This window comes from Aptenodytes patagonicus, chromosome 4 (assembly GCF_965638725.1).
Source record: "Aptenodytes patagonicus chromosome 4, bAptPat1.pri.cur, whole genome shotgun sequence".
Taxonomy (NCBI): domain Eukaryota; kingdom Metazoa; phylum Chordata; class Aves; order Sphenisciformes; family Spheniscidae; genus Aptenodytes; species Aptenodytes patagonicus.
In genome coordinates, this window is record NC_134952.1 from 79372369 (window position 1) to 79397979 (window position 25611).

At 41.3% G+C, this 25611-nt stretch overlaps 1 protein-coding gene across 1 annotated transcript; it reads left to right on the forward strand.

Annotated features, from left to right (window-relative positions):
* Positions 1 to 1199: 1199 nt before the first annotated feature.
* Positions 1200 to 24555, forward strand: ANXA5 (annexin A5). The gene is made up of 13 exons (XM_076337284.1): positions 1200 to 1219; positions 1331 to 1374; positions 8690 to 8774; positions 9873 to 9967; positions 10783 to 10896; positions 13329 to 13419; positions 14373 to 14452; positions 14911 to 14967; positions 17983 to 18076; positions 19887 to 19982; positions 20530 to 20588; positions 22729 to 22851; positions 23996 to 24555. Exons 2-13 carry the CDS (start codon positions 1366 to 1368, stop codon positions 24056 to 24058), a joined length of 966 nt encoding a protein of 321 aa, XP_076193399.1. The 5' UTR covers positions 1200 to 1219; positions 1331 to 1365; the 3' UTR covers positions 24059 to 24555.
* Positions 24556 to 25611: the final 1056 nt, after the last annotated feature.

Consider the following 25611-nt stretch of genomic DNA (forward strand, 5'->3'; position numbering starts at 1 on the left):
CGGTCCTGGAAAGGAAGCCAGCTGGGTGGATCTCATGTTTTTGCTGAACTGTATGTGCACTTCTAGGGCAACAAGAAATGATGGGCAAAATATTTAAATTTACATCACGATCTGCATCTCTGTCGGTGTTTTCTGGGATGAACACAACTCACTTTAAGACAGAAGTGACCGATACATGTTATAATGCTCATGTAGCCAGATTATGTTCATGTCTTATTTTGGCAAAGATACTAAATTCCATTTGCGTTGCAGTCTCTTTTGCTTCTTTCATCTGAGACACAGCTGGATTGCATGTGGATGGGTGAGGGAGCAAGTCGTCAGCTTTAGATGAAAATGCTCGTTGAATAGCCATGCAGACAGCATCCTCATTCCTCTCCCAAACTGGATATATCTTCTCTATAACCTGGGTCAGTGAAATGGTCCTGCTGTAAGATGTTGAGAAGTAAAGAGTATCATCACCCAAAACGCTTACCGTACTGATAGTCTAGAACTGCAGCCCTTACATTCTCTTCCAACATTGTGCTTATTTTGCTAACCTAGCTTACTTGGAAGCTAACCTGGGTCAACTAATCAAATGCCTGCTTTAAAACTCAGTACAGACTTGTCCTTCAGTGATGGGATATGATCCTCTTCAGATTAATGGGATCTGATTTTTACACCGATTTCATCAGGAGGGGGCTTGAGCACCTGTTGGAGGCTGGCTATCTGCATATGTAATTTTTCTTTTAAAAGGTTTATTATTACTGAGAAACAAAGCACTAATTATATACCCTTCCATGGCATAATAGAGATGGAGGAGAAAGCAATCATCTAAAGGGGATGAGCCCCAGGGAAGTGAAGCGGATGGAGGGAAAGGCTTTCTCTTTGCTCCTTCCGAGCGAGCCGCGTTTACTTGTAGGGCACCAGACGCGCTCAGACCTGCGCGGTGCCCCTTCAGCAGCCAGCGAGGAAGAGCTCGGCCCGGGTACTGCCTTCCCCAGCCGGGCCGCGCCTAGTGCGCCTCGAAGCCCCGGGGCTTTGCGGGGTGAAACCGCCGCCAGCCCGGCCTCCAGGCGGCCCGGGGGAGGCGCCCGTGGCTCGGCGCCCGCCCGGGGTGGGGCCTGGCTCGGCCCCCGGCTGAGGCAAGCGGCGGCGGGGCCGGAGCGGGGCCCCCTCCCTCCTGCCTTACTCGGTGCTCCCGGCAGCTCTGGGCGGCGGCGGCTCGGCGGAGCGGCTTGCGGTGAGGGCGCTGCCCCGCAGGGAGGGGCGCCGGGAGGGGAGGCGAGGCGAGGGTGGCGGGCTGGGCTGGGCCGGGCCGGCCGGGCGCTCACTGTCGCATCTCTCTTCGCAGACTCGGACTCGGCCCCGGCCCGGCGGATCCCAGAGATGGCGAAGGTGAGGCGGGAGGCGGCGGCGACGCGCTAACGGCCGCCGTCACGGGCTAACGGCCGCCGCGGCCCCTTGGCGGGCTCGCCCCTGCCCGGCCGGTCGCGGAACATCCTCGTCTGACCTATCTCCTTACTTTTACTCCTCACTGATTTATTTTCGGTCTCCCTTAAATCAACCCGTCCCCAAGCCCGGGGAGACGCGGAGGGGAGGGGGACGGGGAAAGCAGCTGATCATGTGAGACGCACGTCAGGCACAACTTTTTTTTCGGCCAGTTTCCACTAATTTGGCCAAGTTTTCGGTACCCTGTGTTAATATTGTGCCTGAGTGGAAGCTCCTTCCACTGGAGGAGGAAGGAGAAAAAAACCAGCGCCGTGGCTGTGCCCTGTGGAGGCTCGGGCTCGGTACTCCCGTCCCCAGCTTTTCCGTATCTAACTTAAATTTTTCTGGAAGCCTTGCAGCTATCGCACAGTACTTTGGTTTTTGTTTTTTTTTTTTCCTCTGCAGCCCTTGTGTCGCTGCTGTTACGTTTGAGCCTTGATGAAGGCTTGGAAAACAGGGCAGGTTCCAGTGCTTGTTTCTGGAGTTGAATCAAATGCATAGGCTCTGGAAAGTAAAATAAGAGTTTAATGGCATATTTATGGGTTTTGTACTGCTGCAGGAAGTGAAAGTCATCAAGTTGTATGAGTGCCTTCACAAAGGTCAGGGTAATTGCACAGTAATGTAGTAGTAGTTTCATTATTTTAACTTAATGAGTGGAATGATTAGTGGTGTTTTAACACTCCTGTGAGTATTTGCTCATATTCTGTCTGGATTTAGTTTTAAAAGAAAGAAAGGGTACTTCACTTTAAAAAAAAAAAAAAGTATTCCACTAAATCCTTAAAGTTTTGGGTGTTTTTTTGAGGGACAAAGAGAGGATTTTTCTTTCTTTAAACATCAAGCCTGGTTTGTAGGATGCATCTTCGGAAAACAGGGACCCTTACCCATGCCAGTGCAGGGCGTCTGACTAGACAGATCTGCTTGGACAGCCTTTTATTACGGTACCTGTAGCATTGCTTATAGGCTTGAGGGTAACTTCTTTTTAGTAAAAACATGGAAATTTGCAATTCTCTTGTCTGTTCCTCAGAGACACAAACTTTAACTCTTGATCTTTGTAAAAGGAATATTTCATTCTTCACTAGTGCAAACCAGTTACGCTTGTCTTCATGTATGAGAATTTTCTACTGCCTGAAGTAACACTTGGGGCTGGGTTACTAAGTGTGGTGGGTGGTGGTAGGTTGAAGTCATTGGAACAATGAGGTCTTGTACTAGGTAGGTCTTGTCCTCCAATTTCCACATTCAGAGGGCTACTTTCCACTTCAGTAGTAGTATTTGCCTGTGCGATTATGCAGCCGTGAAAGACTGAGAGTGTTTAACACTTACAGGCTTTGGAGCCTGTAATTCATTTTGTAAAAATAAAAAAAAGGTTGAAGAGTAAGCTCTGCTCCTCATGGCAGGTGTCTGTTCTAAATTTTGTTGCGCCGTGAAGTAATGGTAAGAAATGAAAATGCCTATCAATCATGAAATGTAGAGTGTCAATTGACAGTAGTTATTTATATGTACAATTAAAGGTTCAGAGTTCACAAAGGCTGCACATCACAGTGTACTGAAGTCCAGTTTAGTCTAGATACATCACTGAAGAATAAAACCTTTGAAGAAGGTAAGTTGTCCTTGGAGTCTTGCTCACTGAAGTATTTGTTCTTGCTCAGTTACGGGAAGATTTCCCCCCCGCAAGACCTGAGGGATTTTGTGTGTTCCGTGTCCAGGACAAAAAGGTTCATTCATTTTGTGGGAAAACTACAGCACACCGTAATGTGCTGTGCAGAGACTGGTCTATCCATGCCTGTATTTATCTGCTTTCTTTATCACTGCTGTCCTAACAAGCTGCCTCTTCTCACGCATCTGTATGTGTAGTGGTCTTTGTTAATGCATAGATGCACATGGCACGATCTCTTCCTGCTCGATGAACAAGCTGCCGAGGAAATGCTACCCCGTGTTTGCTAATTCAGAAATTTGGAAAGAAAGCGACAAGAATATTTTCTGCTTGCATGCTGTGGACTGATCTGTTTTGGTCTGTTACTCCCAAATTTTTCCCTGAATGTGAAGCTGGGAGTATTTTGTGTATCCATTTGTAAACTGCCGGGAAAGGATTGCTTGCTGCTGGTGAAGGTGTGGCTGCTGTGCGCTATATCTGGAGTTCCTGTTCTGCCAATGTGCACGTGTGACTTGGAGCACAGGAATAGTATCTCCAACTCCAGTAGCGCTTCAGAGGGTTGTGTCTTGCATTCCAAAGTACAGACGCTTTTTCAGAATCGGGTCCTAAGCAGCTTTTTGGCTTTGTTGAGGTTACTTGTGAGGATGGGTTCTCTGAGTGTTTTTGAAAATGTCCCTGCATTGGTTCCTATGTTGCTGTTGCTTGCCCTTCTCTTCTCCCTCTCTCCCACCCCCTCTTTTTTTTTTTTTCTTTCTCTCCTCCCTATCTTTGGTATCTCCGTGGTGTACTGACTCAGAGTTCAACGCAGATGTTGTGCAATTCTGTTTTTTGTCAGGAGTTTAAATTTAGTGGGGCAGATGTGAATATAGTCTGCTGACCAGAGCTTATTCCTTCCATTTAAGTGGACAATCTGAAGCATTACTAAACTGAGAGGTGTTTTGTAGAGGCATCTTTTATAGTTGTGCATTTGCATCAGCTCTGTGCCTATATTCACCCACTCACAATGTAATTTACATCCTGCTGACCTTGAAATTGTGGTAAGGATGTCATGAAATAATTATATATTTCTTACATGATGTTAGTTTTAAAGCACAGTTTGAACTGGGATCTCTGTGTGGTCTTCAATGGCCGTAAAGGCTTTCGATTGACCGGTGACCACTGTGTTGTGCTTTATCTGCAAGATGTCTATTCTTGTGTAAGAAATCTTAAAGCAGTCTTTCATTTATTCTAGCACGTGACCTTCTGGGCTCTTTTCTGTCTTCTGAAAATAGCATACCTTCTCTGTTTGTCAACCTGTGTGCTGGAAAACATTCTCCATTTCCAGTCTTACCCCTCCACAGTTTTCCTGTGCCATCTTGTAAATAGGTGGCTGCTTTAAAAAAGTCACATACCACCTTTTCTGCACTTGACACTGGGCTTTCCAGTGGCAAACTGATGAGACCTTACTTTTATTGCTGCAGAGCAGCATCATGAAAGGGGGTAGCTCTTCATCTATGGGAGATCTGACTGGTAAGAACTTGCTGTGAGTAGGGTACAGAGCAAGGGTAGCTGGGAAGAAGTCTGAATCAGTTCAAGTATGGTCTTTTGTTTGCTGATAATGAATGCTTTGTATTTAACAGTGGCTAAACACGGGATCTTGTGGGTGGGCAACTTTTGTGTGCTTGGTGGGAAAAATTAAAAGGAACCTCGTTAAGTGGCTATTGTTGATCTTACAGATAATGCTGTTGCCAGGATATGTGGCCACATGATATCAAATTGTGAAGCCAAAGTTGTCTCTTGGGAGAAGTTAACGTAGCTCTGAGGTTCTGGTTAGAAACATCTCACCTGATGAGAATTGTGTCATCTTCTCCTCCTGCAAACTTTTGCTAGAGCAGAATAAACAAATATAACAGAGAAAGAGAATTTCCTCATTTGGAGGGGCATAAATTCTAAAGCAAGATCATCTCTTGCTTTGAAGTCTCTTTTTTTTTTCCTTTCTTTTTTTTCTTCTGCCTTTCCTCCTCATGCTAATTTTGTGTATCTAGGGGCTTTGTTGGTCTCATTGGTAGGTGTCTGGAGAAAATGGAAGCTGCTGTTTATTTCTAGTGTATAATCACAAATTGCGCTTGCACTACACGTGACCACTTAGCAACAGTCAGTGTATTGGGGAATGTAGAAAGAAAAGAATGTGGGTAGGTTTGGGGTGTTATAATCTTGTGATATTCTTTCCATTGAGGTCTTGCGTGTCATGCTTCTCTTTATGTTTTACTGCCCAGTGTAGGGTGTTGCTGTTTAGTGAGGGATCACTCCAGATTACAAGAGGATTTACATCAAAGGCTATTTGTGTTCTCCTTTCCATTGATGGTGCTTTGGGTTCTGCTGGGTGGGAAACTTACTAACCAAAATAAAGATGACCTATGAGGCTGTAGTGTTATTGTGTATCTGTTTGCATAAATGGCAAGGAACATTCTTAGAGATACTAAAAATAAGATAATTTATTTATCTCTATAAAAAGTTACAAAGTTTGTAAATAAATGTTAAATAGTTGTCTTTCAGTTCACCGTTTTTCATATTAGGTCAGGACGGCGTAGCAGTTGTGATGCTGTGATCCATCTGCAAGAACCAGTTTGTTCCGATAAAGTTTAAACTCTACTTAATGTTGAAACTGTAGCTGAGTTGTAGCTGAAAGTGTAAACGAGTGTCTGGCTTTTGTCAGAAACTCTTTTGTATGGATCTATTATTTTGTTAGAAATGTCTGGTTCATAGCTCCTATTTCAGATTCTCTGTGACTGAAAGTTGACTTCAGTGGTTCAGGCAGTGATGGTGGTTTAGAACAGGTGCTTGCCCTCTCTTCCTCTGGCCAAAAGGTGCCATGTTTGGGACCCTCCGTGGACTGAGTTTGTAACCACTGCAGAGCTTTCTGCCATTGTCCGTTGAATTTGCAAATGAGAAATGGGAACTGGAATAACTAATAAAGGTGCTTGTGGACAGTGGGATGCGTTAGATGGATTTGTGGTTGTTAAACATGGTGTGCCCGAGCACTTCCTGCCATACCCTGATTGCCGGGCCACACTGCAGTGCTCTATAAAGCTAGGTGAGTAGGTTTCTGATGTGAAAGTTAGGGGTGGCTCGACGCTTTCCCAGTGATGAGCCAACTATTGTCAGTGTCACATCTGCTCGCATGTGGCTTCTGAAGGCAGGCAGACTGTAGGTTGGACTCGGGCCTGCAAAGCTGTATCCAAGCTTGTCTTATACTAACAGTCCCTGCTGTGGTTGTGCTCTATTTGCATCAGCATATAGTATCAAGGGCAGCAGATGTAGCTGGAGATTCTGCCATTATAGCTGCCGTCTTTGCGGTACCCAGGTGACATGAGTATTATCCAGCATAATTTTTATTATGCTGGATGGCAGAGCGGCAGCAATATTTCTCGATGGCAAGCTAGGTGCAGCTCAAGTACTGATTGAGGGTGATTGTGGCAGGTAGGTACCCAAAATCCAATAAACGCTGTACGCCAGAAGGGAATGCCTGGAATGCAAATGGTGCCCAGACATCAAGAAAACTCTTTTAGACTACAGCTGCACCAGAAGAATTTCAGGAATTGTTCATCAAGCTTAGTGTATGTTGAGGCTTTCCACACTGTGCTTTGGAAAAGAGACTTATGGAAGGATTCTTCTTAGTTAACAAAAATGAGGAGGATGATGCAGAGATAGATTTAATCTAGCATTTAGTGTTCACACATATGTTGTCTGAAACAGCCACAGAGGAATGTTGGGCCGTTGTCACAAGACTTAGGAATTGAAGGGGAATTCCACTCGCTTATAACAAGATAAGCAAAGGGAAATTTTAACTTAAAGATCAATAACTGTTTCCTCTGAGACCTGTTGACCGTTAGTCATGTCCAAAGGAGAATTGTGGTAGCTCTATAATATTATGTTGAGATGACATGAAACAAACCAGCAGGAAATACAATTTTAAATAATCCCATGCTGGCTGGCGTGGTAATAAGGGAGGAGGAGGAAAACAGAGGCTTTTCAGTCTTTGTCTGTTTTACCGAATTAAATTAGATTTATAAAATTGAGTCCCAAATCCTTGAGATTTTTTCATGATAGCCTTTGGAATTAGCTAGGAAAAAGACAGTAACTATATATTGCTGTGCCTAAATTTGAAGTACTGCCTAAAAACTTGCTTGTCATGGGAAAAGCAGAATGCTTAAGAAGAGTTGTCATGCCTCTGAAGTATGCTGGATATTGGAAAGCATCTACCAGAAAGAAGTTTGTTGTTGCTGTTAAACACCATGATACTTTGTGTTCTGATTTGCTGAAATACGGCGGGGTAAACCTAACTCATTACTGCTTCTGCAGTGGGAGTGGTAGGGAGTCTCTGATGGCAATAACACACAGGTGGCCTGAGAGGCAGCAGTGCTTCAGGGCAGTTTCTGGTTAGTGCTCTCCAGCTCTTTTCTCTCTGTGCTCTTCTGGCTGACCTATCTTGGATGAGTACATTGACTTGAAACCAAAGCAGTGTGTGGCTGAAATTGCTAACTTGAGGGAAAGGCTGTATCGGAGAGGCCAGATGGCTGTGCTGCCTGTGAAATAATCTGGTGCCAGTCTCAGTAGGTGTCTTGGCACTTCCTTTTGTGCTCTTTCTTGAGAGTGGAAAAATGCCCTGCCTGTACTGATTACTACTTTTGTACAGCGATGTTTACAAGAAATGTCTCTTCTTCAGCTGTTAGAAAAACCTCCCTATTCTCAAAACCCAACTGTTTCCCCTTTTGGCCATTGCTCGACTTTTATAGTTTATAAATTAACTACTGTGCTATACACATACAGGTTCTTGAACTGTCATGTTTAAATAAAGGCAGGACTTTTCCATTAAGGGCAATGAATATCCTTTTGTGTTTGACCCACAGAAGAAGAGCCATGTTCCATGGAAACCTAGTGGAATTATTTTTGTGTTTGGACAAGCTGATCTTTTATCCTTATGTTTGAACTGTTATTTCTTTTTAGCTGTAAAACTACTATGAGAAATGTAGCTGAATCACTTGAGTAAAAAGTTGCTTATGCCAAAAGAAACATGATGAAAAATTGAAAGCCATTGCAGAGTTCAGTAGGTCTCATTTGCAGCGTGATGGAAAAAATCAGCATGGTACTGGTTGAGAGCTCCAGCAGGTTTTTCTTGAAGAGAGGAAGTTCTTATTTCCAAACATGTCTTGGATCTGTGTGCAGCTTTTCTAGCATACGTGATTTGTGCAATTAATTTCCCAAATTACTTTAACTAAGATAATTTCTTAGTCATTTTCCTGCATTCAGTGCAGTGTTGTAAATACCAATCCTGCAAACTACCATTATGTAAATATACCTGAAGTTAGCTGGTGTACTGCTGAGTAAAACCATAATAATATCTTTTGAGTGAGAGCTGTGTTTAAATACCCACAGGCTGCTATTTAGCCAGACAGTTCCAAGAGAAATGCTATAATCTTTTGGATTGTGGATTCAAATTTAGTCTGAGCTCATGTATGGAGAACTGAAAGATGCTATCTTCTATTTTCATGGATTTTTCCCTTTTCCCCCACTCTTTTTTTCCCCCTCTAGTACATGAGAGGCACCGTGACAGCCTTCTCTCCTTTCGATGCCAGAGCTGATGCAGAAGCTCTTCGTAAGGCCATGAAGGGAATGGGTAAGAATAATTTATTTTACGAAAAGGAAAGGGCTCTCACTCCTTTGAAAACATCCTTTCTGAACTCATTTTTTTTATGTTAGCAGATGAAGGTAGGGCATGCGTCTACATGCCATGGAATGACAACCCCAGGACTGCAGGAGTCTGGGCGTGTCTTAGTTTTGACTGTGCTGCTCTCAAGGATATTTACTTTTGCGTTAGCATAACGGAAAAAAGAAAGTTGGTTTGCACATTCCCCATTAAAAATTGATACTCCACAGGCTTCTCTGCACACAGAGTTTTACTGCACAGTAGGCTACACTGTGGATTTACATGTGACAACTGTGGAGAGTTACAACAGTATAGTAGAAGCTCTGTGCTTGGAAAATGTGCGACAGCCCCCTCGGTCTGGAACTGCGTAAGCACATTACACTTGCTGTGAACAAAGAATACAAGCACACAGCATGAATGTAGACTAACAGGTGGTCTGTAACTCACGCTGTAGCTTTTTGCCCCATAAGTTCCCTGTGAGAACAAATCCTAATTTGCTACTTTCTTTGAAGCTGCCTGCGGGAGGAAGCAGAAGGAAGGGAAGAAGAAAAATGTGATAACACCTCAGCCTATTGACAAATTCAGTAGGGCTAATAAGATGCTGTGCTGTGAGGGCTACCTTGCAAACTATCGTATATAAAATGGATAATAGCTCCGCACTTCTGTACTCTGGGGTGTTTGGGGTTGCTGGACTGAGTTTTGCTGGGAGTCGGCAGATTGTTTATTCTAAAGTAAATCCCTTAGTGAGCCCAAAGGCAAAGCCCCTCTGTAGAATACAGACTGTGACTGAATGTTATAGCTGATGCCTGGGGTGTCGGGAGCAGTGTCTGGAACAGAGCACTGATGGAGAACAAACAGCACGTAGGTCCTCCAGCCGTGTTTTTGCAACAGCAGAACACCAAACCTGGCAGCTCAGCTTGGGGTATGGTGACATTTGTTATTTAAATGTTTCTGCTGTTTGTCAGTAGACTGTTATTTTCAAAGCATCTTTCATTGCCTTTTGAGTTTGTGCCACTGCTGTTTGTTTTTTAGAGTGTGTTTGTAACTCTTTGTTCTTTCTGACTTCAGGGACTGATGAAGAAACTGTTCTGAAGATCCTTACCAGCAGAAACAATGCTCAGCGTCAAGAAATTGCAGCTGCCTTTAAAACCTTATTTGGCAGGGTGAGAAGAAGAAAAATACCTCTAGAAATGAGCTGAATGTGGCTTATGATGATTACTTAAAACTGTGAGGCACATTCATCACGCTCCCTGTAAAAGGTTCCTTCGAAGAAAATCTAGTTTTGCTTCTGTCTCCCCCACCCTGCCATATCCTTGACTGCTGGCTAGGTTAGAATATTCCTTTTAGGTTAGCACAAAGAAGTTTCTTTTTCTGTATTTCGGTCCAATATGTCCTAGATGGGTTTTTGTGCAAAAGCTCCCAGAGTTTCCTGTTAGTATGCTTCTAGTACTGACCTCGTTCTTGGTATGGAAGGAGTTAGCAAATATTTTGATGCAAGGTCTCTGCAATGTAAGATGATAGCAGGAAAAGGATTTTCTAGAGCTACAAAATGTGACGGAAATAAAGCAGCCTAGTACTGTAGGAGAGAACAAAACCAGACATATTGGTAGATAAAGCCGTAAGTGAGTTCAAAACAAAGACAGCTTGTTTCTTTCTTCCAGCGTTGTTGGATCCTTTAATATTCTGGCTGGTAACCTTTGTTTCAAATAGCAAGTGCAGTGAACAGCTAGGGTTTAAAGAATTTCTATATTGAAAAAAAAAAAAAAATCACGGTATGTTTCCCGTTTTCCAGGTGCCCTTGTATCCTTTTCTTCTGCCTTATTTGGCTACATTTGTTTCAGTTCAGGTACCAATTAAAACAAAAAGAGCCCTGTCCGCTTTTTGATGTGTCTCCAGAGTGTTCTAGCTTGCAGACACACGTGCATCCATTTAAAATGGTTAGTCCTTGTTCATTACAGCACTGTTTGTTCTGCTTTAGGATCTTGTAGATGACCTGAAATCGGAACTTACCGGCAAATTTGAAACACTGATGGTATCTTTGATGAGACCAACTTATATTTTTGATGCTCATGCATTGAAGCATGCCATCAAGGTAAGACGAGTGAGGGAAGGGAATGAATACATCGTATGAAATGTTTGTTGCTCTTTTGTTGTATTTTAGGAATGAACTTTTGGTTGGTAAGGGGAATGCTAATAGCAGTAGCCTTTTTTCTTTTCTCTTTTGTCCTTTTCTTAATTAGGAATGTTATGCTAACACCTGCTGTTATTGCTAATGCCATGGTTTTGCCTGGTTTCTTATTCGTCCGAATAACTTATTAGAGGTAGTTTAGAACTCTAGTCTGTATAGTGTTATATGTGAAATTATTTTCATGAGAAACTATGTAATCTTAAGAGAACAGTGTTGCTGTAGATGCAGATTAAAAGCTACATAGCATAAGACTTGTTCCTTCTGATTTAAATACAATGAGTAGATGTGCATATTGTTTTTAAATTCTTTTTGCTGCTAAAGTGCGGTGCTGAAGTCCAGTGGACACTAGATTTTTCCTGCTGTGAGCAGCCTGGGTTTTATAGCTATACAGCTGTACGCATAGGCTGCAAATTAGTTCAAGGCATTTCATTGAAGTGTGATGTTATTTATAAGTCTCTTCTTGGCTATTATTTAAGCTAGAAAGTGTTTTGCCCCTGATGGATTACAGTGCAACTCCAAAATTGATGGGCTAGCGTACTTGTGTAAACTGGTGTCCACCAAAATTATGAGCAGGTATTATTTGTATTATTGAATGTGTTCTAAAAGCTGCCTCCGATAATACAGAGGGAAGAGTTGACAGCCCTGTCAGTGTTACCTTTCTAACATTTCTCTTTAGCTCAATGCATTTAATGCCTTTCTGGGAAGGCCGGGTAAACAAACAATGTACAGTCTCTATGTATAGATATTTTAGTGTGGTCCTATTTTTTTTCCTCTGTCACACCTGTCTGATATCATCAGCATGTTGAAATTCAAGAATTGGAGTTTCCTGGATTATTCACAGAACGTGTTGATTGAAGTAGAGGACATTGAACTTCACTGGTGTCAGGTAGTGCTTGGTTGGGTGACACACGTAAACTCCCAAGATCCTTGATGACCAACTGGTTAATATGTAGGCTTTAGTCAACTGTGCAAGCTAGTGCTCATGAACCCATGACCCAGCAAATAGTATCTCAGACAACAGAAACTTTAATCCTGGAAATTTTCTGTAATGTCTTTATATGCAGTGGGGGAAGGGGAGATGACACCTGACAAAGAAACTGATAAAGGCCTTGTTGACTAAAAGGAAGAAAAGTATTCCCAAGCTCCTCTTGTTGACTTAGGAGTCAAAGACTGACAGGGAAATGACAGAACAGATGGGTGTAGGAGGGAAAATAGAGATAGCGAAACAAGAGTGCTTTTGTTCTTGTCACTTGCAAAAAATGATATTAAACACAAGATCATAGGATTTCAGAGAATGTGTCTGCACAGGAAAAGATGTCGATACTAGCTGCAGTTCAGCTAAGGTGGATAACAACAGTAAAGAAGATGCGGTAGCAGAGACTTCAGTGCAAGATAACTCAGCTAAGAGCATTAAGTCTGCGCTGAAGACTGTCCTATCAATTTTCACTGCTGCTACTTAGATTAGAAATAATATAATTGTGCCTGCCTTGCTTGTTGAGTAGGCATGTTCTTGAAACAATCTGTATTTTAAAAATGATTACATGTAACCTGGCAGATTTGTATTTTGGATATCTTTGTATGCAGCTGGATATCTTTGTATGCAGTTAGTATTTGGATTTTCCTTACAGGAAAGGTTGCAAATAACACGCTGAAGTGTTGTATTTCAGTGTTGCTTTTGTGAAATGACTCCTTTGGAAGCGTAAAGAGTAATGGCTTATTCTTACAGGCAAAGTAGACTCAGACTTATGGAAACAAGATATTGGCTTGGCTTTTGTAAATTTTATCCTTGTAAAAGTGAAGAGTGCCTGTTGTGCCTGCTGTAATTAAAGTGCAGCAGCTCGAACTATCTGGGTTAGCAATTCTATTGTAAAATGTGTTTGTTTGCAGTGGAAGAGAGGGTGGGTTTAACATAGCACAATTCATAGACGGGTGAAGATCATTACTGGGTGGCTCTATGTTTATCTGTGTACTAGTTGATGAAAGACTATATGAACTAGAGCTAAGATGGAAACTGTTACTCTATTCATTCACTTACCTTGATGCCATTGACTGTAATAGTGAAGAACTGAGGCATATCTGGGAGTGCTTGAACATGGAAGGGCTCATCTGAATCCTGCAGCAGTGAGTCTTTATTAAGTGTTGGGTTGGTTTTGAAAACAATCAAGCTGGAACTGGAAGAAATTCTTTCTAAAACCCCCACAATATACGAGAAAGAACAAAATAATTTTTCTTTATTTGGTCCAAGTGTATAAGCTGATGCTTGCTTTTGATGGTCAAAGGGAATTCTTGTTTTCCTTTTGTTTTCCAACAACTCATTTATACTTGCACCCCTGCAGGGAGCAGGAACCAATGAGAAAGTGTTGACTGAAATTCTTGCTTCCAGAACACCTGCGGAAGTGCGGAATATTAAACAGGTTTATCTGCAAGGTAAAGTTCTGTGTAAAATAAAGTTCTAGGGTCTCCGTTCAGTTCTCTTAATGTGATTTTAGCTCATCTTTCAAGTAAGGTCTATCTGTGAACTGATGAATGTGTCCAATAAGTGGGATTTCATTCTGCTGTGTTGCAAAACTTCATCTTGAAAGAAACTAGAGTTTGGATTGTAAACTAAAAATAGTTTTTATTTCAGGGCTATGACTGCAGGTTATGGTGTTTTGTGCTTTATAGTTAGAATTCATTCAAATGCATTTCTTCCTTTCACCCATTATTTTAATCCCTTTGGCTGAAAGGCAATTTTTATTAATTGGAAACTAGAAAACTGGTATCACATAAAAAAACAGAAGTGATTTTTTTGCCTTTTGCTCAGCGTTCTGTTCAAATGCATTTGTGCTAAAGAAGGTGCAGCTTTTTGGTTGTCCACAGGAGTATGTGCTTTTACTCTGTGATTGTGGGGTTGGGTTTTTTAAGGCAGTGTTTAATTCAACACATTTCTTTTACCTCTATGCAGATTCCTGCCACATAAAAAGTTCTCACGTCTTAATAAAGTTTGAGGCAAAACTTAGAGTCTCCAAGGGCAAAATTCATTAGTACTAGACTTTTCTGGGCTCATAGTTGTTGTACAGTTGCGAGACTGCCAATTTTAGCATAACTCCAGATTTGTATGCCCTAGCTCCTTAAAGAGTTGAATCTATGCACGTCACCATGTATTTCAAAATATTTTGAGTAATCTGTTCCTGATACTAGGTGTGAGATGCTATCTTTTCACCTCTTTTACAATAATGTTAGGTTATAAGTGAAAGCAGAATATGTCCTAGTTGTTAAAGCTGTTTCTGATAAATGGTTCTACAAGCTGTGAGTCAAATTAACTTTTTGCTTTTCCTTGCTTTCTCCTCAAAATAATGAGGAAGTCTGTAAGGTGGTGAATGGGTATTGCTTTTTTGCAGAGTATGAGGCCAACTTGGAGGATAAGATCACAGGAGAAACATCAGGCTATTTTCAGAGACTGCTGGTGGTCCTGCTGCAGGTCAGTATCTCTTTGTGTGCAGGCATGCGTGTATGATTTTCGCTTCTGTTCTCCTGTCCGATGTACACTTGTCACTTTCTGCTTACTAAGCTGGGATTCTAGATAGACCTGGTGATAGGCAGGATTGGTTCTGAAACTGAGTCACTTCCCCTGACTTGCAGGGTCACTCTTGAGCTGTGTTATGGGTCATTTCCACATCACTGAATTGAAAAACTTCTGTGATGCTCATGGGTATAGCAGAATGCCCGCTACGTGGGGTTTTGAAGGCAATAGGAGAAGAGAACGTTTATTTCATAAAGACACATGCAAGCAGAAGGGAAAAATAAGGTGATTTTGGAGAAGATGCATTAGGGATTGACTTCTCACAGTAACTCTTACAGGCTCAATATAACAGATAAGTTGTTTTTCAATTCAACTTTTGATTCTTCAGTTTAACAACTTTTAAAAATTCTCTTTAGGCGAACAGAGATCCTGACGGCAGAGTTGATGAGGGTCTTGTTGAGCAGGATGCTCAGGTGGGTGCATGACTCGGTTTTGGGGGGCGTTTCTACAAGTTAACTTGCAAAGAGAGCATACGGCTAGAATTCAAATGTGAGAGAGAAATTGTTAAGGTTCTCTGCGTGTGTTTCTTAATACATTTTCCTGTGCTCTTATACATTCTGGACAAAAGAAGTGTCAAAACCTGAAACACTGGGATCAAGATTTTTGGCACTTTCACATTTCGGTGTAAAGCATGTCTTGTTTTGCTTATTACTTAATGAGGTGCCTGAATGGAACAGTGATCAGATCACTGGAAGAGAGAGTTATGATTGCTGAGGCTTTGTGATGCTGAGACACCCGCTGCTGGAAAACTCGGAGATGTTAACGGTTCATTCCTTAATATCTGACTTGAACTTCTCTCTGAATTCAATCCTGACATATCATGTGTCATATACATGTCGTAGTGAAATGTTAATGCTAATCGGTGAGGGATGCCTCCACAGACAGTGAAATACTAAAAAGAGAAAATATACCAAATATTCTGCTTTACTGTAACCAGGTGACAGTCTAAGTATTGCCTCTAAAGAGTTTCTAGGGACTCGCCTGTTGCCCTTTGCAAGTATTGTTCATGACGTTTTCACTGATCGCTGAACTTGTGCTCTAGACAGGAAAAGGAATGCCGGCAGTAAATTGGTATCCTTGATGCAGTCTCTTGCTGGATGCTATTGGCTTTGTTCTTAGTTGTAGTGATGGTCAATATTTCAGCAATTTGATTACATAACTCATTTAATGCATGTTTTTCTTCTGGGTTATTTCAGATAACTCTGGGCTAGACATCTTCCTCTCATAAATTGTCAGTTGAGATGAAAGGAAATACATGGATTATTCAAGGTGACAAGGAGGAAAAGCAGAATACCAGATCGATAAAACATTCTCCTGATAGCAGGGCAAGATGGAGAGATAGAGTGGCAAAATGTATTTTATTGGCACAGGCCTATCCTTTGTTATGTAAATTCAGAAAGCATTGATCTCCTGCTATTAAAATTAATCCTGTGGAAAGCAGAGCTTGAAAATTAGTGAGGCAAATGTTTCAATCACGCATTAGACTGTTTAATGAAATTGTGTCAGTCTTGCCTTTAGCTGGGCTTACGTAATTGAAGAAAGCCATGAACCACAGGCCTTGGTAGGTAGATTGATTCCTTTTGGCCTCTTTAATTGATTTTGAATGAGCATCTAAATTTAGGAGGCACGATACCTAAATGTAGAAAAAGTCCTGGCTTTCTAAATGGTCTCTATGGTTTGTTATGTACATTTGGCTTGAGTTGGGACCCAAACAGAGAAGTGTTGTGTCACATTTCTCTTTATTGATATCTTTTCATTCAACATCTGACCTAGCTGGAACAGATTCAGAGAATTTTCTAATTATTATTGCCAGGTACAGATGGTCAGAATTGAGGTATGTGACTGTGCAAATGTAAGACTATTTTTGGCTTCCCAATGTTTCTCTTGATTAATCCGATATTCTGGGAAGGATTTGATACATTAGAGGGCAGCCTTTTTACTCAGTGGTGATTTTTAATTTTTTTTAGCCTATGATTACTAAACATGAATTCAAAGCAGTTGGGGAATGGGCATTCATACTATGAGATACTATGAATATGCAGGGAACTTGCAAGACTTTTCTGAGAATGCCTGAAGGAGAAAGTTGAACTTTTTGGAAGAGATTTTGCAAATATCACTTTTTTAAAAGCTATGCAATTGACGTACATTTTGGGTATTGCACAGTGACAAGGCAGGTGAAAACTTAGAGCTCACATAAAATGCCATTCACAACTTCTAGTATCTCTAAAGAAATGCATTTCTGGCGTTTCTAAATGCTGTGCTGGGACTTCACATTTGCTACTGGATGGAGGGTGCTGGTATTCATTTGAAGAGCTTAGCATATATTATTTGAAATAAATATCCTTGCAATGCCTTAATAGCTTCCCCCCACACGCACACTCTTTTGTACTCTGTACCATGAATATTGAAAAGAGCACGCAGCAGTCACAAATGCGTTTTGAATAGGATTGTGGGACAAACATAAATAGGAAATTCATATCATTCCATTCAGGTTTTACAATATGGACAGACAGATGGCCAACAGCGTTGCTATGCAGCAGATTTGGTTGTGGGGATTTTTCTAAGAAACATTTGATTGCCTGAATAGAGGTGGTAACCTGTTTGCCTGTCCTCTGCTCACTGAGGAGGGAGAAAAAATACTGTGTACTACGATATGTACAAACCTTTCTCCTTATGTAGTGTTTAGCACACGATTTGGAAAAAAACTTCTGAGTGTCAGGAAAAAGAACTGATTTCATTTTCTGAATGTTTTTTTCTTTCTCATTTTCCCCTTCCTGTTGCTTATTCCAACTTTTAGAAGTGCTTTACTTTCCTAAATGCTGCTAAAGGCCCGGTCGTTGTCTGCATTGAAGAAAGACTTGCCTGAAGAGCAGTGAATGTGCTAAAACGATTAAAATCTGTTACTGATTGGATTTCACATGGCTAAGAACTTACCAGCCCACAAATCCTGTTTCTGAGAGCTTCTAAATCCATCTTCCCCTTCTTTTTGGAAAACTTCCTCCTGGGCCAAGTTAGCATGGTCCTCCCATTGATATGAGTCATCGTGTAATAAAGTTTTGCTAGTCTGATTTGAAAAAGGGGAAGAAGAAAAAAACCCAGAAAAAGCAGTTTTGGGAATGGGTTTTATCTCCTGTATTATCACCGTTTCAGAAAACTTCAGGCCTATGAAAGGGACTATGCACACAGTCAATTTTAGGGCCTTAAGCAGTATTACTCATGTAAATGCTTTCACAGTCGACTTCACAATTTATCATTTATTTCTTTCTAAAGTCAGTTCAGTACTTGGCAATTTTATTTCTTTTTTTTCCCTCCAGCTATAGCTTGTTAGTAAGTTTAATGCTCCTTAGAGTGAGAGAAAGAGAGCTTTTCGACAGGGTGTGTGGACACATAACAAATGCTGTTGTTTTGATCTCTTGAATTTACAACAGATTTTGTTTAGAGCTGGGGAGCTGAAATGGGGAACGGATGAAGAAAAGTTCATCACCATCTTGGGAACCCGAAGCGTTTCCCATTTAAGGAGGGGTAGGTGGTATGGTTCATGTATGCTTGAAAACTTCTGCCTGAAGTCTCAGTGTTACCCAGCTGGTGGTAGAAATGGCAGAAAAGTTGTTTCTGGTACCACGTTTGTCAAGCTCAGAAATCTTTAATCACCTCTTGCCTCTACTTAATACATTTAATTTTGTTTCCTGTAATTCAGTTCCCCCCCTAGCAGTGGTGATCTCCTGCTTGAAAGAGTGGTGCAATAGATCTGAGGGACAGCTGGAGTGTTTCTTTCTGGATGCTTGTGGTGGTGTTTTGTTTTTTTTTTTTTCCCTTTTGAAAGAGATCGTGGCAATAGAAGTGATGCTGAGAGTCTGCTGTGAGTCATCATGATCTGATGGCGATCCAGCCCTGAAAAGATAAACCATTTTATAGGTTCATACTTTATTAGCTGTTAATAAAGAGACAATAATTTTTTTCCCGGCTCCTTACCCATTCATAAGCCTGTTTTACCAAGCTGTTTAGGCCATTGAAAATGACCAGTAAGTTCCTCAGTCTTTTTGTTTTCCTTTTTGAATCTTTGGATTCATTTGGATTTTCAAAGGTAATTTGATTTGTGATTTTGCTGTTTAGTTTTTTACCATTATTTGCATTAAAGTAATCCTAAAGTTTGTTTTGATGCACCCAACATTTACTTAGCATGATAGAAATGTAAGATTTCGTAGAAAACTCAGGTCTTATGGATATTCATGAACACAGACTTGAATAGACTGCCAATAGGCCAGTTTGTTTGTGTGAAGTTTATTTTGATGCAGTAGCCCAGTGTAGACAAGATCCTAGATTCAGGCTAAATGATAGCTGCATCCTGGGAAAAATGCTTATCACCTCCTAAAACTTCCGTTCTTTCCCTCTTCTCCCTGCACCTTTTCACTGCATGTGTTCACAGAATCACAGAATGGTTGAGGTTAGAAGGGACCTCTGGAGGTCATCTTGTCCAACCCTGCTTGAGCAGGACTACCTAGAGCAGGCTGCCCAGAACCATATCCAGACGGCTTTTGCACATCTCCAAGGACTCCACAACCTCCCTGGGCAACCTGTGCCAGTACTGAGTCACCCGCACAAGAAAAAAGTGTTTCCTGATGTTCACAGGGAACCTCCTGTGTTTCAGTTTGTGCCCATTGCCTCTTGTCCTGGCACTGGGCACCACTGAGAAGAGCCTGGGTCCATCTTCTTTACACCCTCCCTTCACATATTTGTACGCATTGGTGAGGTTCCCCCTTGACCCTTCTCTTCTCCAGCCTGAACAGTCCCAGCTCTCTCAGCCTTTCCTCATAGGAGAGATGCTCCAGTCCCTTAATCATCTTAGTGGCCCTTCGCTGGACTCGCTTCAGTTGCTCCGTATCTCTTTTGTACTGGGGAGCCCAGGACTGGACCCCGCACTCCAGGTGCTGAGTAGATGGGAAAGGATCACCTCCCTCGACCTGCTGGCAGCACTCCTCCTAATGCAGCCCAGGATACCATTTGCCGCCTTTGCCGCAAGGGCACACTGCTGCCTCATGTTCAACCTGGTGCCCACCAGGACCCCCAGCTCCTTTTCTGCAAAGCTGCTTTCCAGCTGGTTGACCCCCAGCATGTCCTGGTGCATGGGGTTGTTCCTCCCCAGGTACAGGAATGTGTTGTATAGTAGCAATCTGGTAGGAAATAGGTATTTAAAATAGGACAGAGGGAAGAATGAGCGGACAATAATTTGAACTGTGGATAATGAGATACAGGTAGTATTAACCTGTACTGAGGAAGATACTGGGAGAAATGCTGGCTGTACACGTGACTAAGCACACTTTCTGTTTTGCAGTGTTTGACAAATACATGACTATTTCCGGCTTTCAAATTGAAGAGACCATTGACCGTGAAACCTCTGGTGATTTGGAGAAGCTGCTTTTAGCAGTTGGTAATTAAGTCTTCATAGATCTAGAACTGGCCGCCTTCATTTACTCCCAGGCCTCCTTAAATTGCAGTTGTTATAGGAAGTGGCATGAAAACATGGCTCCTTTTTAAAGTTAATCGCCTGGGATCTATTTTTGTATCTAGAGAATAGGCCTTTATCTTCCTTTAATAGATGGGAGGGGCGGGGGGGAAGTGAGCCAGGGGGTGGTGGTGAACTGCATTCTGTTCAGTCATGTGGACCTCTATCAGAAAGTGAGACAAAACTCTGCCTTCGTTTGTATTCCTGGCATCTCATTTAGGACAATGTCGTAGTAGATTTGTAACTGGGAGTAGAATTTGACTGGCAAAGTCTCTTTTTTATTAGAAATATACGGTGTATTCTAACTCCTAGAATCCAAAGAGTTGTAGCAGAGGAACAGACTAGCTGGCAGCTGTGTACTTAATTGTCCACACTGGAGAGAATGATCCAGTAACACACACCTTGTCTTGACAGTGAAAGATTGTCCTGTATTGAATAACAATCAGTAATTTAATCCTTTGCCTTTTTTCAGTGAAATGCATCCGAAGCGTGCCTGCCTATTTTGCTGAGATTCTGTATTATTCCATGAAGGTATGTATGTGTTTTCCATATGTCATTTTCCATCTCCCCCGGCTACAATTCCTCTCCCTTTCACTTGTTCTTCATTTCTTCTTTCACTACAAATGCCAACAGGATACTGTATTGCTAAGCATCTGCAAAAGGTTTGGGGAATGCAGATCTGGGAGAGGATACAAACGATTCACAAGCTTTACTTCGAGTTCATCCTAAGTTTGTCAGACCATAAATCTTTTACAGGAAGCATCAGTCTCATGAGCTGTTTTTGGACTTGGTCTTGTTACATTGGAAAATGTCCACAGAGCACCTTCCACTAAATAAAGACTACAGTGTCTTTAGGTGGTGTATATATTGAGGAAGTAAAGATGACCAAAAACCAAATTGTAGATTGTGCAGATTTAGTGCTTTGTTTTGGAGATGAGTATTTACAGACTGAAGGTGTAGGTAGCTTTGAAACACATTTTGATGACTATCCATCCCATTTTGAGAAGGAAAAGAAACTCGTCAGAGAAAAAGGAAAGATGCTTAAACAGCTACAAAAGATTCTGCAGGGGAATCCCATCAGCGAAACAGCTGTATTTCTGTTGGCTTCGCCTTCTCTTGGATGGGAAGAGATAAGCAGGGAAAACTGTATTTTTAACTCACAGTGGCTAATGTTAATTAAAACCGAGGTAGGTAGTCTATTGTTTTCAGGCAAGTTATCAGCTTCCCTGAAGAATTCCTCCCTTCCCCTTGCTGAAAAGCACTGAAGTATGTCTGTCACCAGATGGTTGTGTTGATGAGGTGTCAGCATGAGAATTAGTGAAAGGAGATGAAATGATAGCTTAATTTTTAAAAGCTGCTTTACTGCTTTTATAAACATCAGTGTAAAATAAGGTTCATGTGGAAAATACAAAATACTATACCAGTATGCTGAGAGCTGTATGAGGAGGATTACTTTTTTCTTATTTATCTATTTATTAATTTTTATTTTTTAAAGAATGCAATAGAAAACCTTTTCCTGTAGGTTTTAGAATCCTTTACGTTTCTGTTATGAGGGGCCTGATTAATGTCTGCTGGTGAGATCCCCAATTATTTTTTCAAAATAAATAAAAATCATTAAGCACTTCAGATAAGAAAGATCATCATCTATTACTTTGGCAGAAGAGTTTGTACTTCTAATTAATCAGTTTGGCATGACAAAATTCTACAATGCACAGAGTTTGCTTTCATGATTAAATGGGGCAGAGCCTGTTTTTTACCAGGTTGTAATTTCAAATCCTACTCTGAAACCACCGGACTCACAGCATAACTTTTGAGCAGCTTTAGGGCATTTTTTAGATGTAATCAAGAATATTGCACCCAGTCGAAGGATTGAGTGACCCTGGACATTAGGCTGAAGATGATCGTGGGGGCTCTGCCAAGTCCTTCCTTGAGGTGCATTAGCAGGTCAGCATGTGAAAATTTGTATTGCTTCAGCTTGTGTGGAGTCTGACTTGTCTGAGCAGGAGGGGTCAGGATGTTAGTCTGGCACAGCCTGCCAGCAGAGGAACTTAAAATGTTTAAAGCGATAAAGATGAATAAAAGAGTAGAGCATGTTTGCGTGGTTGGAAAAGGTTTATGAAATTTGCCTTTGTAATAAACAGCTGGATAATTTGTGGAATGAGTTGCTCCGCCTGTGTCTTGCTGTACGATGTTACATGCTTTGTATTAGTCATTGTTAGGATTTATGTACCCAGTTCGAGAACTGACTGCAATTCTGCAGTCTCAGACTACATTGAAAGGGTGATTTGCATGTGATTCTGATCGTGGTGATCAGATATACTACTGTGTAATCTTGGAACTGGATTATTTTAAATTTATATGGGCATTCACGGTTGAAGCCTGTGAGATGAAACATGAAATAAGAGGTCTGACCATATGGCGCTTCATAGGGGATTAGAGCACCTTGCATGGTCAGTCTTCTGTTCTCCACATTGCAGTGTGAATGTCTTGTGATACTGTCCCAAATATTCTCTGTTTTGGAGTAGAAATGTAATGCAGGAGTGTTTTGAGACACCACTTGTTGCACTTGGTGCTTTCACGTTGCACCCTGGTTGTTCGTATTTGTTGTTTTGTTACAGCATCTGTCCAGAACAAACTCATATTTTAAGATTATTTAAACTTTTCTCTTTAGGGGGCTGGCACTGATGATGACACCCTGATCAGAGTCATGGTTTCAAGAAGTGAAATTGATCTGTTGGATATTAGGCAAGAATTCAGAAAGAATTTTGCAAAATCATTGCATCAAACGATTCAGGTAAAATTACTCTTCTGTTGTCAGGGAAAACGGGTGATTGAGATGTCATTGTTTCCGCTGTTTATTTTTATGGGAGGATGGGAGGGGGCGGATGTGAGTAGAGGTGGACAACACAGTGCACTCTGAGAGCAGTGGTGGTTGGTCTGCAGTTTTGTGAAGTACCACATAGCGTCATTTAAGTGGGGGACACTTCCTATGAAAAGCTAAAGGTTTCTTTCCAGTGTTCACTAGGAGAGCAGATGTGGTTTTCTGAAATTACAATTACTCATACACCATTTTTAGCTATGGCTTCATTTCCTTTTTTTTTTTGTCTGGGTTCCTTCTGATTTTCAGTGCTTCAGAGAGGGTGCTGGCTCCAGAGCAATAATATTGGGGTTGGGAGTCTGAATTATCACGAGGTTGAAGTTTAAATCTTGGATTGTGGTGTGGAACCTTTTGCACCATTTCAAAGTGGAAAGCATTTCACTGTGGAATCAGTCTGAATCATAATCTCCTTTGAGTGGATGGGAAGGAGCAGGAAGGGAAAGAGCCAACAAGAAATCCAAGGCCAGCTGTTGCTGCAAAGTTGAAGCCAAAATGCTTTTTTTTCCTAGGATTTTTTTGGGGGCATTTTGTTTTATTTTTAAATGCTGCTTTTTAAGATTTTCTGTTATCATTCCTGACATTATGCTCTCTTAATTAGGCTGGGTGGAGTTGCTTCTGACACTGTCAGTTGGGCCCATACAGCTGTCCTGTGGAATTAGTAGCAGAGCTTCCCATTAATTACAGGGAGCAGGGTTGGGGCCTTTCTAAGTGACAGCAGGTGGACTTTGCACATTTCAAGGTGGTTGCTTTTGGTGCTGCGTTGGGTTTCTCCTTTGTTTGGACTTTCACACTTGCAGACGAATGCATTTTAATATGCAATGGATAGCTCAGTTCTAGTAAAGCTTTCGGAGGCTTTCTGTTTTTCTGAAAGTCTGTCTGTGTAAATATCGCTCTAACATAAGAGACAGAGAATTTCCTTGCGTCATTCCTGAGTGGAGAGTCATCCAAGTGGATTTCCTGTGGGTGGGACAAATGTATAATCTGTTGGAGTCCTTGGCTGCTGCTTTTCTTCACATTTCTGTGGTTGTGACTCATGGTGACTGGTCTGTTATATTAACAGAAAGATACATCTGGGGACTACAGGAAAGCACTCCTGCTCCTCTGTGGTGGAGACGATGAGTAATGGTGACAGTGACACGAAGGATTTGCTGTACTCCAGCTTTGCAGCCCTTTAGTTAGCATGTCTAGCTAAGTTTTTGTATCTTAATGCTTTGTGGCTGTTTGCATTCATACTAATATTGCACTTATTAAAAATGAGCATATTGTTATCCAAGTGATAGCTGATCCCTCCTCTTCCTGACATCCCAACTTCCAGGAATTTCAAGTGCCTTCTGTGAGTATGTGAGAGTTGTCTTCATGGAAGATGGGTACTGAGCACAGAACCCAGTTCTTTGCAAGTGTTTTGCTGAAATAGGAAGAAAATAATCATGTATTTCACTAATAATTTGAAGATGATCTTTTTTTGCTTTTATTCCTTACATTTCCACTGAATGTTAAGCTAGCTCTAACATTGCAAATGAAGAAAAGATATCCTTTGTATGCAATATTTGAATGAATTTGCTGAATGTAATACAAGCAATCATTGGAAATCTAAAGGACCAATAAATTTTTTCCCTCTCAGCACAATTGTATGTGTTTTTTTTTTTTAATGGGCAAAGACCTATTTTCCCTTTCATATGATTCCACTGCTTCAAACTGTTGGTATATTTTTCCTACTATTATGCAGGCTTCTAAGTATATATGATGTTTTGCAGCTGTACATCTCGATGTCTAGCCTAGTATATGGGTGCTGTGGTGATGCTGCTGTTCAATATAGCTGGAATACCAAATTATTGGTACTTGCTGGGCATTGCACTCTCATTTTGTGCTGCTTTGTCTTTTTCTTTTTCTCCAAAGCTGGGGGAAGGAAGGAGAGCTGTTTGTACAGTGCCAAAGTAGAGCAGATATGCTGCACTTGTAGGACCAATCGAAGATTTCTGGGATGGAAGCAGGTGAAGGAAGAGATGGGAAGACAGTGATCCGTACTTCAGGGGTCTTTGGTGAAAAGAGGATGGTTGCAGCACCACTCTCTCATCAGGTTAGCAGGGAGCAAAGCACAGTGTGAAAGAAGCACCAGTCTGTTATATAGGCTGCCTTAAATTCACTGCTTTAGTTCATCATTTATGACTGGCTCTGAAAAATTAAATTGACATGTGTGAAGGAGAATAAAGAGACTTCTGCTTCACACATTATAAGGTCTAAACACCACGGTTCTAAACTTAGCTTATCGGTTAGTCACATACATCAGCTGTAGAAACTGCACATTTTAGTAGTCCTGTTGAAACTGATTCTTCACAGAATATTAAGAGCTTTTAAACTTTCACATTGAATAAATGTAAAGTTTAAATGTTTTTATATTTTAATTCTGAATTATTACTGTCATGATTTCTTGCTAATAAGTACTTGGTTTCCAATGTAAAATATGAAAGCTCTTTTTATAAGTAAATATGTTAACTAAAGCCTAATCCACTCTAAAACCTTCCTTGCTTTCCATTCTCCCACACATGTGCACTCACTCTTTCCTGCTCATGCATTCTCACTTTCACTCTCTTTCTCTTCCCTGCTTCTTTTTGTCCAAATTTAAGACTTGCAGACTTAAAACCAGTACAACTGGGGTTTTTTGTTTGGTTCGTTGTT

Bases quoted from the DNA above. Each gene is read 5' to 3' on its own strand.
- ANXA5 (XM_076337284.1), top strand. The intron at 8,775-9,872 runs GTAAGAATAATT...TTCTGACTTCAG, and splicing joins TAAGGCCATGAAGGGAATGG to GGACTGATGAAGAAACTGTT. The intron at 22,852-23,995 runs GTAAAATTACTC...TTATATTAACAG, and splicing joins CATTGCATCAAACGATTCAG to AAAGATACATCTGGGGACTA.